Raw genomic sequence first — 13,101 nt, forward strand, 5'->3', positions numbered from 1 at the left:
TTAGGATCTCGGACAGTACCCTTTACAACGATTAGCCGGAGAGAAAGACCGACGGCACACCATTCTCTAGACTGTTTGGACCGGCGCGGAGTAAGGAAGCATTAGGAGAGCAGGTATCTGAGACGATTGAGGCGAATGAATGTGGCCAGCGAGAGAGTCTCACATTCTCTGGACACGTTAAAGGCACCCCCTGTTTTCCGAGTCAGCCCTACGACGGGATCTCATCATGGACGATGAAAACTGATGTTAGTGGTAACATCATTTTGAAGTTGTAGACCATAGAGACGGGCTCGACGGTAGCGGTTTGATGGCCGGGGTCAAGAGCGGCATGGTCGAATTTCCATATCTGGTCTAATTCAACTCTCGCACAAAAAGCAGCGGGGTATCGATTTACTTCTCTGTCTGCGTTTCCCATCGCCCTTCAACTGTACCTCCCGAGCAACACTTTCAATGCTGGCACGATGCTGGAGAGATGCGCCGAACAACTTCAAGAGAGCTTCGAGACCGCTACGGCTTGCGCCATGGAGGCGGTACAGCTCGTCAACTCCTGCGAATCAACCAAAGTCTCCTGATTCCCAAAAGCACTCTCCGAAATCAAACAATCGACGCGTCGCTATAGGAGTCGCACTAGGAACTGGTCTATACGCTATCTGGCAGATATACCTATACTCGCAGAAACGCGACTCGTTCGCCGCGTACACGCTCATTGCAAAGGAGCCTGTCTCTTCCACCGCAAGCATATTTCACCTGGTACCAAAGCAAGAAGACCACAATTACGAGATTTATAAAGATGCTTGGAGAAGAGGTATATGGAACGTTCAATTCAAGCAGCCGCAGCTTCAGATCGTCAGGGCGTACACACCATTACCGCCGATTGACGAAAAGACTGCAGAAGAGAAGGGAGAAATTCGGTTCTTGATACGAAAGGATCCACATGGTGAGGTCTCAAGTTATCTGCACAGGCTGGGCATTGGTGCCGACATTGAAATGCGAGGGCCCAACTTAGAGTACGAACTGACTCCAGAAGTGCGACAAGTGGTTTTCTTCGCAGGAGGGACGGGTATTGCGCCTGCTCTGCAGGTGGCACACGCATTATTTGAAGGCAGCCCGACTGCAGAGCGTAACGAAGCGAACAGAGACCGAAAGCTGCATATCTTATGGGCAAACAGAATGCGCGAAGACTGCCTAGGCGGCATCAGCGATGACCCCCCTGCGGAATCGATGCCTCCCAAGCCAACCTGGTCTGGCTTCTTTTCAAAGCCGAAACGGAAGCCATCGCCTCCAGTTTCCGAGAAGAAAGGTGTCATCGTGCAAGAACTCGAGGCTTTGAAGCAAAGGTATCCGGGTCAGATAACGGTGGAATACTTTGTCAACGCCGAGGATACATGGATTGATGAAGACGCCGTTTTTCGAGCACTGTCCAGGTTTGATGACAAGGACTTCTCGAGAGGATACGCGACGTCTCAAGAACAGAGGCAAATTCTCATTTCTGGTCCGCCGGGCTTTATTGCCTATCTTGCTGGCCCCAAAGAATGGAGAAATGGGAGGGAAGAACAAGGCGCCGTCAGCAAGTTGATCGCACATGCCATCTCCAAAAACCCCCACAACGTCAAGGTGTGGAAGATATAAAGAGATTTGTGCCACTGCTACCCAAGAGCACCAGCCTATGTCGGCATTCAGTCGAAGCATGACCAATACACGGAACGTGTGAAACCACCCATCCAGGTCCCATCCAGGTCCTAGCAGGAATCTACTCTCTCTTTCTCTACTCTATGTATCCTCTTGGCTCTATTCCCAGCTCTCAAGAAGCAGCTCTATGCCCAGCGCATCCAAATCCATGCCATCTCACCCGTCCGCTCAACTCAACTCACTATCCCCCATGGCATCAGATCTTCGCCTGCTCGCCCACCCTCGCCTCTCGCTTGGCTACCTCCCTCAGTTCCCTCCTGAGGATCTTGCCGCTGGGGCTCTTGGGGATCGCCTCGAGATAAACCACGCCGCCGCGAAGCTGCTTGTGCTGGGCCAGGTTCCGCTTGACGAAATCCTTGATCTCCTGTTCCGAGATCTTGGACCGATCGGCGACCACGTAGGCGCGCGGGATTTCGTTGCCGAATCCTTTGGGTTCGGGGATGCCGATGACGGCGGCGTCTTGGATCAGAGGATGCGAGAGAAGGAGGGCCTCGAGCTCGGCGGGGGCGATTTGGAGGCCCTTGTATTTGATAAGTTCCTTCTTCCGATCCACCACGTAGAACATGCCGTTTCTACACAGGCCAATGTCTCCGGTCTTGAACCACACGCCATCCTTTGTGAAACTGTCTCTCGTCGCCGCCTCGTTGTCCCAATACCCCTTGGTAACCATGGGTCCTTGCATAATGAACTCGCCCTCCAACCCCTCTTCCACGTCATTTTCGTCGTCATCCACGATCCTCATCCTCACATTCGCCAGAAGCGGGCTGACCGAGCCCGTCTTGTCGTCCTGGTCCCACGGCATGCCCGTCACGGAGCCCGTCGTCTCGCTCAGGCCCCAGGTCTGGCTGATCGAGCAGCCCAGCTTCTTCTCCGCCATGGCCTGCAGCTCTGCGCCCATGGGCGCGGCGCCGCCAACCGCGTGCACCAGCGTCGCAAACTGGTCCGTCACCTGCGGACTCTTGGCGATGAGCAGGTAGATGGGCGGCACGGTGAAGAAATGCGTGATGCGGAACTTTTTGTTGTATTCGAGAAATTTGGGGAAATCGAACTTCGGCATCCAGTAGACGGGACCGCCGGCGACCGACGGGTTGACGTAGTAGCCCTGGCAGCCGGCGATGTGCGCGGCGGGCAGGTGGGCCAGGGTTCGATATTCGAAGTTGAACGAAGGGTTGAGCCGGCGCTGGCGGGCGAAGTATTCCCGGATCATGTACTGGGGGATGAGACCTTCGGAGACGAGGTTGGTGTGGGAGATGTTGACGCCTGAATTACGGTGCAAGAGCAGCAAGAGGTCAGCAAAAAAGCCTTGTTGTAGGAGTCCTCTTTGAGGCCCCGGGCCAAAGAGATGATGCAGGACGACATTCTTACCTTTCGGAACACCCGTCGTCCCGCTGCTGTACAGCAGACAGACCACCCTCTCCTCCAACACTTTCTTGTCCGTGATCCTTTCCCATTCCAGCTCATCCTCTTTCCTCCATCCTTCCTGGATGAAATTTCTGCCCTTCCGCTCCACGTCTTGTAACACTCTCTTCCCACCCATCGACTCCAGCACCAGTACCCTGTCCAGCGGTACATTGCACTCCTTCGCCGCTCGTATGGCGACCTCGACACAGTCCGGGCTGGCAATAATCAGATTACTCTTCCCCTGCTTGACCTGCCGCGCCAACTCGAGCGACGTAAACGCGGAACTTGCCGCGCTGAACACTCCCCCCGCGGCGATGACCCCGTAAAAGACGTTTGAGAGCAGAATTTGGCCCGAGGAGATGCAAACCACGACATCTTTCCCGGGACCACTTGCGCCGATGCCAAAGTCGTGGCGGAAGACGTGGGCGAGGCGCTTGGTGTAAGCTCTCGCTTGGGCCTTGGTGACGCAGTTGGAGGGCACAGCGGCTTCGGCGTGGAGAATCGTGGACTCGGTGCTCCATGACTCGGGTGACTCTAGATGGTGGTTTGCAATTAGCCAGAGGAGTTTCGGGACGTACGCGAAAACAGCAAGGCCAAAAGAAAAAAAGGATACATACCGTATATCAATGTTAGTATATCGATGTCCGGCAGCTCATAGTCCTTGGAGGGCAGATAGATGGTCTTGCGGGGCGCCATCGTAAGTGGTTTCGTCGCAAAGGTATCCGACTCTCAGGGCGGGCGCATGCGAGAGATCGGGCTGCTCTTGGAGCTCTTCCCTGAGATGTTTGCGGATTGTTGTAACACGGGCATCTTGGTGGACGAGGTAGCTCTTTCAGAGCCCGCTGTACACTGACTCGACAACAAACAGAGTTCCCGAGCCAGGGAGGAGAAGTGGGAGCAGTGGAATGCATGGAACCGAAGTCAAAGCCAATGCTGCCGAGGCTGCGGGAGTCTGGGATCCACGCCAATAGCAGAGCGCGACGTTCATTCGCGTTTCCGCCTCGGCCCCATCGATTCGTGGGGAATACAACTATTGCAGCATAATCGCAAGTCTCGTAGGAGATTAAATTATGTGTGTATTCGACGACGGCTATCTTCAGTCCCCAGGTGCTTTCTCTGGGCCAACGCCACCTCTTTTCCGGCTCATAATAGTGGAACAGTCATGGATCGCTCAAGCTGATTTCTATCCAAACCCCGCCAACACCGATGAGACAATCCAGAAAAGAACGATATCCGAAGTCAGAATGCAGGCAGAGAGGATGAAGGAGTGATTTCTACCGCCTGGGAGTGGTGGGAGTCGTGACACCATTTGATCGGCTGCCTCGCTCATCATCTCTCTGTCCAGCATCGTGATGTCCATCCCCAATCATGCCCTGCATGAAAGTTATATAATCATACTTGGGCACGTCCCGATCTGCTTCCATGTCTGGGCCCGTGTGTTCTGGCATACTTTGCAATAGGTCTTCGATGAGGTCGTCTGGAATCAATGAATGCCGAAGATCCATTTCCGTGACATAGGGTTTCCCGTCTGCCACTTCGCGGAAGGATTGGAACACCTGTTCCGCGCTGTTTTGGTCTTCGGTCACGGCGACCATGAAGCGGATGAATTGTTCGAAGCCCACTCCACGCGACTCCCTTTGCCGTCGAGATATCGGCGACATTGACGGGTCGATACCGGTATGACACACCTCCAGAAACTTCTCGTGCATCTCTTGTTCGTCGTAGACCAGTCCAAGGCTTGCCAACGCCGCGCTGAACTCCAACTCTGTCAGAGTATTTGTGCCGTCTCGGTCAAAATGTCGAAATACAGACTCAAATTCCTCAAGCTGGATTGGCGTTAGATTCGTCATGTTGCGCGCCACCATTTGGTTTTCGAGGAAGGTCAACTTCTTCTGCACACTCGCCCTTACCAGGCTCAGCTCATACAACAACTCATCGTAAGTATAAGTCGTGAAGTCGTTTTCATCAATGTTGGCCTCCTGGCATTTCTCGTCAAGGATAGCTATTCCTTCCAGATACTGTTCGAGCGGTCCCAGGTTCGCCGACAGTCGCTGCGCGTGGTCCAGTTGATCTTCGACATCACCCTCCAGCCCGGAGATAGCTAAAGAAAGTGTGTTCAGAGTCAGTGCAAAGTCGTTGGCTTTGTCCGCAAAGCTCTTCCTCAGAGCGTTCTTGATGTCTCGAATGGTTTCGTTGATCAGTTTGCTCCTTGCGTGCTCGTCGGTGCTCAATGCCGCCCATTCATAGTCAAGCACTTCCAACCGTAGCTCTGCTGGAGGCTGGTAGGGCCGCAGGCGATATGTGGACAATTTCGTCTTGATATTCCCGAGAAGGGCTGCTAGATCGGACTTTTCTGCCACCCACCTTCGTTTCTGGTTCCGTTTGTAGCTGGCGAGTTCATTGGCTTGAGCTTTGGCGTCGGAGTATGTCCCCTCAAACCTGGAATCACGCCAGGTCTGTCGCTGGTGTCGGATCTGCTGCAGAAGAGCTCGCATCCTCTTCTCATACGCCGACTCCATCTCCCAAGCGCCCTGCATATTGCTCACAAATTTCTCGACCCGCCTGCCAGCATTCTCTACCCGTTCCATTGCACTAAATGCGTGAAACCAATAGGCAATATATGTCATAAGGGATCGTTCGTCGGGTTTAGGGACGTCCGCAACATCTTCCACGTCGAGCAGATCGGGAATACCAATCTCCTTTGATGCGATATCAAAAGCCAATTTCATGTTCCCCTTGTGATCAGACTTATCCAATGTGTCGAAATCGATGAGGTCGGGTCGATGGATGTCGAGAAGGGCACAAAAAGCGAGCCCGTCATTCCACGAAGACGAGAAGTCTCGGACTTCGACTCCTTCGTAGCACGCAGTCTTTCGCTGGCACCAGAGGAGCAGGCCTTCCTTGGCCGTCAATCCTTCCTCATTGATGTCGGAGATGGTAAACCGCAAAATGAGGGTCCATATTAGGCCCAGGATGATTTTTCTGTTGCCGTCAACGACATCTTCAGCGCCGATGTTTGTCATCTGGATCCCGCGACTCTTGATGAATTCCAGCGATTTGTTGACATTTTCAAACTTCTGAACCCGGAGTCTCGGGTTCGAAGCATATCGACCGAGGGATTCATTGCTCAGGACTTCTAGCAGGTGGATAAGAATGATACCGTCAGATAGGTCGGTCACAAGGTTTTTAACGGCGACCTCGCGCGAGACGATCTTGTTATTCAGCCTAATGGTATCAGTCCATATTCATGGAACGGCAGGGGCCGAGTTGCCTACCATTTTGTAAACGTCTTCTCTTGTACATTCACCCATTGCTTCTCCAGCAATACCATGGCTGCATGTCAGACGCAAGCCGACTAAGATACGTGCGTGGTGCTTCTGGTTTTACTCCGGGAGGAACAGGGAGAGGGCACGAGGCTTCGGACAATGACCAAACGTAGAGGAATAAGGAAGAGTTGGTATCCAAGAAATGCCCAAGAGACGATAGAATGATCGGTCGAAAGAGATGTGCAAACGAGCTGAGGTCCAAGTGTCAGCCTACCATAATCATGAGACAGAGAATGAACTGGTGGGATCGTTATTTACCGTGACAGCTGAGGATCGCAGCTGAAAGGGTGCGTTCCTGGTGAGCTGGTTGGGCGAGGGGTCCATATTCGGCTGACCTTCCTGTTGGTGGATTGGAGTGTCAACAAAGACGATGCCGAATTGGTCGGCGGAGAAACCGGGCCTGCCTCGGGTTTCCGCCAATCACATGCCTCCCGCTGTTCCGGGTATTCTGATTCGAGCTCAGGCGCTTTGTCTTGCAATCTCAGGAGTTTCTCTCCCCTTTGCAGGCGAGATTGCACTGTAATACGTGGAACTCCTTATCAAGCACGATATTCAACACCTGTTGATGCGCCTCATGTGTCTCTAGTCTGTCTCGAATTGGGTGATAGTAACACGTCCAGCTATTGCTCTCTGGTCTCACTCGACCAAGAACCTTGGAAAGCCTCAATGGTCAATGACGACATGACCCTGGACGCCCAGAGGTACTGGCCAGTGAGCACGGGCTGAGATGGCGTACAAAAAGCTAGAGGGATTGAATAGGTTATTCAACCCATTCACGGTCATATGCTGTTTTCTCAATTCCTAGAACACTATTGGTTTGGAAGTCTTTTTCAATATGGGCTCCCTAACGGATCCTCCTGAAAACTGGTGTTGGGTGACCTTGGTGACAAAGCCGTCATATCTTCCAGGCGTCATTGTCCTAGCTCACACTCTCGACCAACACCAATCCAAATATCCTCTATTGGTGCAGTACACTGACTCTTTAGGAGACAAGGCTCTTGCTGCCCTCCAAGAGGAAGCCGAGATCTATGGCCGGATGAAATTGGAGAGAGTTTCCCTTTTGCTGCCTAAGAAGGACCAGGAGAATACTGGTAGTGTTGCCGAGCGCTTCAAAGACACATTCACCAAACTCCGTGCTTTCGAGGTCTACAACCTAGGCTTCACGAGAGCCGTTTTTCTGGATGCCGACATGGCTGTCTTCCAGAATCCCGACGACATTTTTGAATGCAAACTACCAGGTCGAGACTGGATCGGTGCCAATCACGCCTGTGTGTGTAATCTGGATAACGATCCATGGGCTCCGTCTGAATGGCACAAGGGAAATTGCGCCTATACACCCTTGAATCACCCCGACGATGTGGCTTCAGCAGTTAGCTCAGAGAGTCGACCCACGTATCACCTCTTGAACAGCGGCATGTTTCTCTTCTACCCCTCCGAACAGCTGTGGACCAGAATGCTTCATTTTTTCAACGTCAGCAGTCAGCTGAAGAACTATCAGTTCCCGGATCAGGACTTTCTCGCTGCATTCTTCCGTGGGAAGTGGCATCCTCTGTCCTGGAAATACAATGCTCTGAAGACCATGAGATATTGGCATCCTCGGATATGGTCCGATGACAAGCTGATAGTCCTCCATTATATTGTCGACAAGCCTTGGGAACGGCAAGTCAGTCAAGATGGTGTTGCCGGTCATCTTGGTAGAGACGGGGAGACACATCAATGGTGGTGGAAGCTATACCGCGAGTGGAGAACCCAGCGAAAAGACATGCAGCAAAAGGGGATGGGAAAGGGCATGGCGGTGCTGACGGTGGACGAGTTGGTCGATACCGAGGAACCGTTCACAAAGAAGATTCCATTGCCTCAGGATGTTGGCAGACCCGAGGATGTCCTGCCATATCCTTGATTTAACGATCCGAATTCAACGGTGCTTTATTAAGTCAGAGGCTTATGTTTTACCCACCTCAGCTTGGTCTGTTGGAGTGTCGGAACCGGTCCATGACTCGACAACACCCAGTTACGTCTTTGTCTGCGTGGTGGTTAGCCAGATTTCCTTGGTAAGCAAGTGGGTGCTAGGGGTTATGATTGCAACTCAGCCTTGTTCAGCCTTGTTCAGCCTTGTCGGCCCTTGGTACCATGGCTCCCTCCTTTGATATTCTGGCAAGCAGTTCCTTTGAGCGCCATCGACGTCTCCGGATCGGCAATACAATGTCCCGATATGTGCGCTAGCCCTTTATTGAAGTATTTCCTTCACAAAGGGCAATGGCTGCCCTAGTCCCGTGACTTTGTGGCATTTGGGCTCGCTTTCACTGCCTGCGGCCCTATTTGCGTTGCCCTCCTGCCTGCCCAGCGACTACTTGAATCCTGTTCTTTCGATCACTCCTTGTTCAGGTACATACTGTCTGTCGCTCTCTCACGTCCTTCACACGTACCATTTGTCTCAAGCACGCACCCGAGCAGCTCACAGGAAGTATACCATCAGTTTATTCTGAAGAAAAAGCCATGGCGGTAGGTCCAGATCAATCTTTCCCCATCCCATCTACTGACACCTGCTTGCAGATCAAATACCTTCTATTCGATTGTGACAACACCCTTGTGCTCTCTGAGGACATTGCTTTTGATGTCTGCAGTGGGATTGTCAACGAGATCCTGGAGAGGAAAGGCATCACCGCTCGCTATTCACCTGAAGAGTTGATCTCTCAGTTTGTCGGCCTCAACTTTCGCAGCATTATGGTCGTCCTGCAGCAACACCTCGGCTTCACTCTGGATCACGAAGAAATGCGAGACTACATCAAGCTCGAGGAGGACCGTGTGATCGAAAACATTGAGGCGAAAGCTCAGCCCTGCCCTGGGTCGATTGAGACGCTCCAAAAGCTCCGTTACGAAGGCAAATACAAGTTGGCCGTCGTCTCCTCCTCGTCCATTCGACGCATCAAAGCATGCCTTGTGAAAGCCGGCCACGACCGATTCTTCCACCCGGACAACATCTTTTCTGCTGCCGACTCCCTGCCATTTCCAACCAGCAAGCCAAATCCCGCTGTCTACCTTCATGCAGTCCAGCAGCTTGGGGCCAATGCAAAGGAATGCTTGACTACCGAAGACAGCAAGTCCGGGGTTCTAGCGGCCGTGAATGCAAAAATACCATGTCTGGGATACGTTGGTTCTACACACACAAGAGGGCAGAAGCAGGAGATGGCTGACCACCTTCTTGTTACCGGATGCAAGCGAATCATGTGGGACTGGAGCGAGTACGAGAAGCTCTTGGCCGAGATCGAGGCTAAGAAGTGATCCGACATACCGCCCTGTGGAAGAAGATGTTGTTGGCAGATCTGCTGTTGTTTCAAGGGGTCTAAATTACAGAATAAGTGTCTATGATCATACGATGAATATGGCGAACGACTGAGATGAAATGCTGTGGTCTACACACTCGCTTCAACGGTGGAAATGAACCAGGAGTGTTCTCATGGAGGACTACAAGGTCTACACATACATTAGCTTTACAATATCAATTCCCTCTTTTGATTGATCGATGCAAACATTTGAACCAGCAAACAAGTCGTTCTGACGCCGTGGGTATCCGTCTTTGTCACTTTCTCCTGTGTATTCATCTCAGACAGAGGTTTTGAACCGGAATATATGTGCATTACGTGTGCATATTCACGATCAATACTGCCTGCGCTGATGGTGTCCCAGGATCCAGCGCAGCGCAGCTTCAAGTTTCGAAACCACCGCTTCATTTTTTCAGATTGTATTTATTCTGCACTGTGCAAGAGACTTTCGATATCACCCTGTGAAGGCGATCAGCAGATTCATTCCTTTTGGGACACACTGGGCGGCTGGGGTTCCATTCCCTCCCTTGCCTTGTCTCAAGCCAGGCCTGTCACGTTCTCAACCCCCTTGCATAACACCCAACCAGATCGCTCAACGACAGACCTTTCCCACCTCTAACTCCACCATCCTTGAAGAATTCAGAAAGGCCAAAATAAGGGATAGCTTGGAATTGGAGGGGAACCATTTATTTAAAAAGAAAATGGATGGATCTCCTCGGGGACGAAAAAGATCCTACTCAGCCCTCATCGAGCAGACTCCTCCACCAGAACAGCCATGGGCTCCTGAGACAAAATCCAGCCCGCTACCACAGAACTATGAATCGCCTTCCAACATGAAGATGCCTATGCCTCTACATCACCCCAAGGCCGGGCTGTTGAGAACTCGGTCTCCCTTGGTTGGCCAAAACTTGTTGTCGTTCCCCAACATCCATTTCCCTCGGGCGTCGACACCGCTGGCTCGCACTCGCACTCTCGGTGCACCACTCCCTTATTCTTACGGCTCGTTGGTGACGCTTGATCCGGCCTCGCTGTCTCCGACACCAGATCCTGTCGCGGTTGCAGAGATCAAGCGCCTTATCCCCCAGAGTCTCCAGTGGAATGGCCACAGGGACGTCAGCGAGATGGTCGACGCGTTGACGGCGGACAGCTCCAGCACAGATCCATCTCCAGATCAAGTCGAAAAACCAGCAACGGTGTCGAATCAGATTATTGATGGCCTCTTCGAGGACTACACGGCAGAGATGGCCGGGGCAGAATTTGACGTTTTCTTGAGCCAGATGGCGGTCCAAGACCTCACGGATTGTCCTGTAACGAAGGAGCACGTCGACCCCGATTCACACTAAACCAGGATGACATACCTCGAATTCCCCCAACCATGCAATAACTGCGCAGTTCCGTATAGGGCAGCTTTCGAACATTGATCTCAGCCATCAAATCGCTGAGCACTACCGGTCAAAAGCCTCTCTAAGACAGAATCTTTGCTGAATGATTGAATGACATATCAAACTCAAATTACCAGGGACAACAACCAATCCGGCACTTAGTGTTGAATTTCCCGATTGTCCCATGCTTTCTTCTCTTTTGAGCTTCTCTGTCTTTTTCTAAACCTTAAAATGTTTCCTGCAGGTGGTTTCCCAAGCCTGCACGTCGGCCATGCTAGATTTCTCCGGCTCGATGTCATGCCTTTTGTATGTTTCTCCTGCATCTTTCTTTTGCCATAACTCTGAGTCCAGTAGAAATGATAAACAATGGCCGCTCTTGCCCAGAATCCGTCCTCTTGCATCTGAGACTCAGCTCTGTAGTGGTAGGGACTTGACGGAATTTCTGGTAACGATCTCACGCCATGAGGCTTGCTTTTTCTCTCGTAGTCAGGCACGTGTAAGGCCTGAAGTGACGTCAATGCTCGTGCCGGGCAAAGTCTGGGCGTTTCATGGGTATAAGGAGTGGCCCTTGAATCTTTGTCCTTACCTTTCCCTTTCTCTCCTGACATGAAGCGTCCGCTGTGTCGACCATGCGCTCACCACCAGCGTCTTCAAATTAGTGCAGGGCCATGGATGAGCCTCTCAGCAACACGGTCTCGTACTTCTCCCGCTCTGAGCGCAAAGCCGTGGAGAGTGGCCCGGGAGAGGACGGTATAGAAGCTCAAAGTAGCACAACAACCAGGGAATGGTCCGTCTCGATGGAACAGAACACTGTGCAGAAGTGCAATATGGGCCACTGGATGTCCACCAAGGTCCATTTGCACCACCGCATCTTTATACCAGACCGCGTTCCTCGCTAGCGCCGTCTTTCACTCTCAGGCCGGACCCCAGGGCAGTTCTCACAATGAAAAGTCTCGACTGAAATTTTTCAACCTCCCTCACCTTACCTTTCATCAACACCTCCCCAACTGTGTCGAAGTTATCGTGTATCATCTTCTTTCTTTTGTCGCGCCGCTTGTTGCGATCATCAACACCATCAGTCAAGCGTCCGTCCACGCTCGCGCAAGGCTAGACCTCCTACCGGTCGAACATGGCGGCGCCGAGACGTGGCTTGCCCGCTCCAGCGGCGAATGAGGATCAATCCATGGACCCGCGTGTAGTCAACAGCGTTGGCCCAGCGCCGGCGACCAGCCAAGGCTCAACTCTCGTGGACTTCAGTCACGGCGACGCTGTCGATCAGGAGTTTGCTTTTTTGGGCCCGCTCCTCGAAGCTGACATCGTAAGCGATAAAAGTCCGTCTGTTTCCGGGAGACTGTCGCTAACACGTCTTTAGAACAGTGACTTTTCCTTCACCGAATTCCTCGACAGCACCACTGACACCAACGCCTTTGGTTTTGCTGCCACTGGTCACGGTCCTGCTTTCACTGAGTACCCTGATCCGTCATTGTCTGAGATCAACTCTTTCTTCAACATGGATAGCGCCAACCAGCCTGTGGGCTCAGGCGTTACCAATGACTTGGCCTCGCAAGGTTTCGGTTCCCAGTTCGACGAAAGCTTCAACATGGTGCTCCCAGATGGTCCCAGCGCAAATATCTGGCCTGGCAAGTACACACCTGATTGTTGTAGGGAGATTCACTAACCTTCCATTGTACCAGACCCACCGGTTTTTCCTCCTGGTTTCGAATCAGCTGCAAATGTCGCGGCTAGCACTCCAACCACAGGCAATCCCGACAACCACTTGCCCTTGAAAGGTGTTGGTTCTCAGTTCGACGAAAGCTTCAACATGGCGCGCCCAAATGCTCCAACCGCAAACATCTGGCCTGGCAAGTGCGCACCTGATTGATGTATGGGGATTCACTAACCTTCCACTGTGCCAGAACCACCAGCTTTTCCTCCTGGTTTCGAGTCAGCTGCAAATGTTGCCGCCAGCGCTCCAACCAC

General features: G+C 52.3%; 7 protein-coding genes across 7 annotated transcripts; 5 read left to right on the forward strand and 2 right to left on the reverse strand.

Annotated features, from left to right (window-relative positions):
• Positions 1-450: 450 nt before the first annotated feature.
• On the forward strand, positions 451-1,629 carry Z520_07393 (uncharacterized protein; the record flags this gene model as incomplete). Its single annotated transcript, XM_016777891.1, has 1 exon — positions 451-1,629. The coding sequence occupies one exon, from the start codon at positions 451-453 to the stop codon at positions 1,627-1,629; it is 1,179 nt and encodes a 392-aa protein (XP_016630797.1).
• Positions 1,630-1,885: 256 nt separating this feature from the next.
• Positions 1,886-3,786, reverse strand: Z520_07394 (uncharacterized protein; the record flags this gene model as incomplete). The annotated part of the gene is made up of 3 exons (XM_016777892.1): positions 1,886-2,949; positions 3,055-3,624; positions 3,708-3,786. The coding sequence occupies 3 exons, from the start codon at positions 3,784-3,786 to the stop codon at positions 1,886-1,888; spliced, it is 1,713 nt and encodes a 570-aa protein (XP_016630798.1).
• A 578-nt stretch (positions 3,787-4,364) lies between these two features.
• Positions 4,365-6,421, reverse strand: Z520_07395 (uncharacterized protein; the record flags this gene model as incomplete). The annotated part of the gene is made up of 2 exons (XM_016777893.1): positions 4,365-6,315; positions 6,366-6,421. The coding sequence occupies 2 exons, from the start codon at positions 6,419-6,421 to the stop codon at positions 4,365-4,367; spliced, it is 2,007 nt and encodes a 668-aa protein (XP_016630799.1).
• Positions 6,422-7,251: 830 nt separating this feature from the next.
• Positions 7,252-8,316, forward strand: Z520_07396 (uncharacterized protein; the record flags this gene model as incomplete). The annotated part of the gene is made up of 1 exon (XM_016777894.1): positions 7,252-8,316. The coding sequence occupies one exon, from the start codon at positions 7,252-7,254 to the stop codon at positions 8,314-8,316; it is 1,065 nt and encodes a 354-aa protein (XP_016630800.1).
• Positions 8,317-8,912: 596 nt separating this feature from the next.
• Z520_07397 (uncharacterized protein) lies at positions 8,913-9,698 on the forward strand (the record flags this gene model as incomplete). The annotated part of the gene is made up of 2 exons (XM_016777895.1): positions 8,913-8,918; positions 8,970-9,698. The coding sequence occupies 2 exons, from the start codon at positions 8,913-8,915 to the stop codon at positions 9,696-9,698; spliced, it is 735 nt and encodes a 244-aa protein (XP_016630801.1).
• Positions 9,699-10,440: 742 nt separating this feature from the next.
• On the forward strand, positions 10,441-11,082 carry Z520_07398 (uncharacterized protein; the record flags this gene model as incomplete). The annotated part of the gene is made up of 1 exon (XM_016777896.1): positions 10,441-11,082. The coding sequence occupies one exon, from the start codon at positions 10,441-10,443 to the stop codon at positions 11,080-11,082; it is 642 nt and encodes a 213-aa protein (XP_016630802.1).
• A 1,168-nt stretch (positions 11,083-12,250) lies between these two features.
• Positions 12,251-13,003, forward strand: Z520_07399 (uncharacterized protein; the record flags this gene model as incomplete). Its single annotated transcript, XM_016777897.1, has 3 exons — positions 12,251-12,439; positions 12,494-12,737; positions 12,816-13,003. The coding sequence occupies 3 exons, from the start codon at positions 12,251-12,253 to the stop codon at positions 13,001-13,003; spliced, it is 621 nt and encodes a 206-aa protein (XP_016630803.1).
• Positions 13,004-13,101: the final 98 nt, after the last annotated feature.

Source organism: Fonsecaea multimorphosa, assembly GCF_000836435.1.
Source record: "Fonsecaea multimorphosa CBS 102226 unplaced genomic scaffold supercont1.15, whole genome shotgun sequence".
Classification (NCBI taxonomy): Eukaryota; Fungi; Ascomycota; class Eurotiomycetes; order Chaetothyriales; family Herpotrichiellaceae; genus Fonsecaea; species Fonsecaea multimorphosa.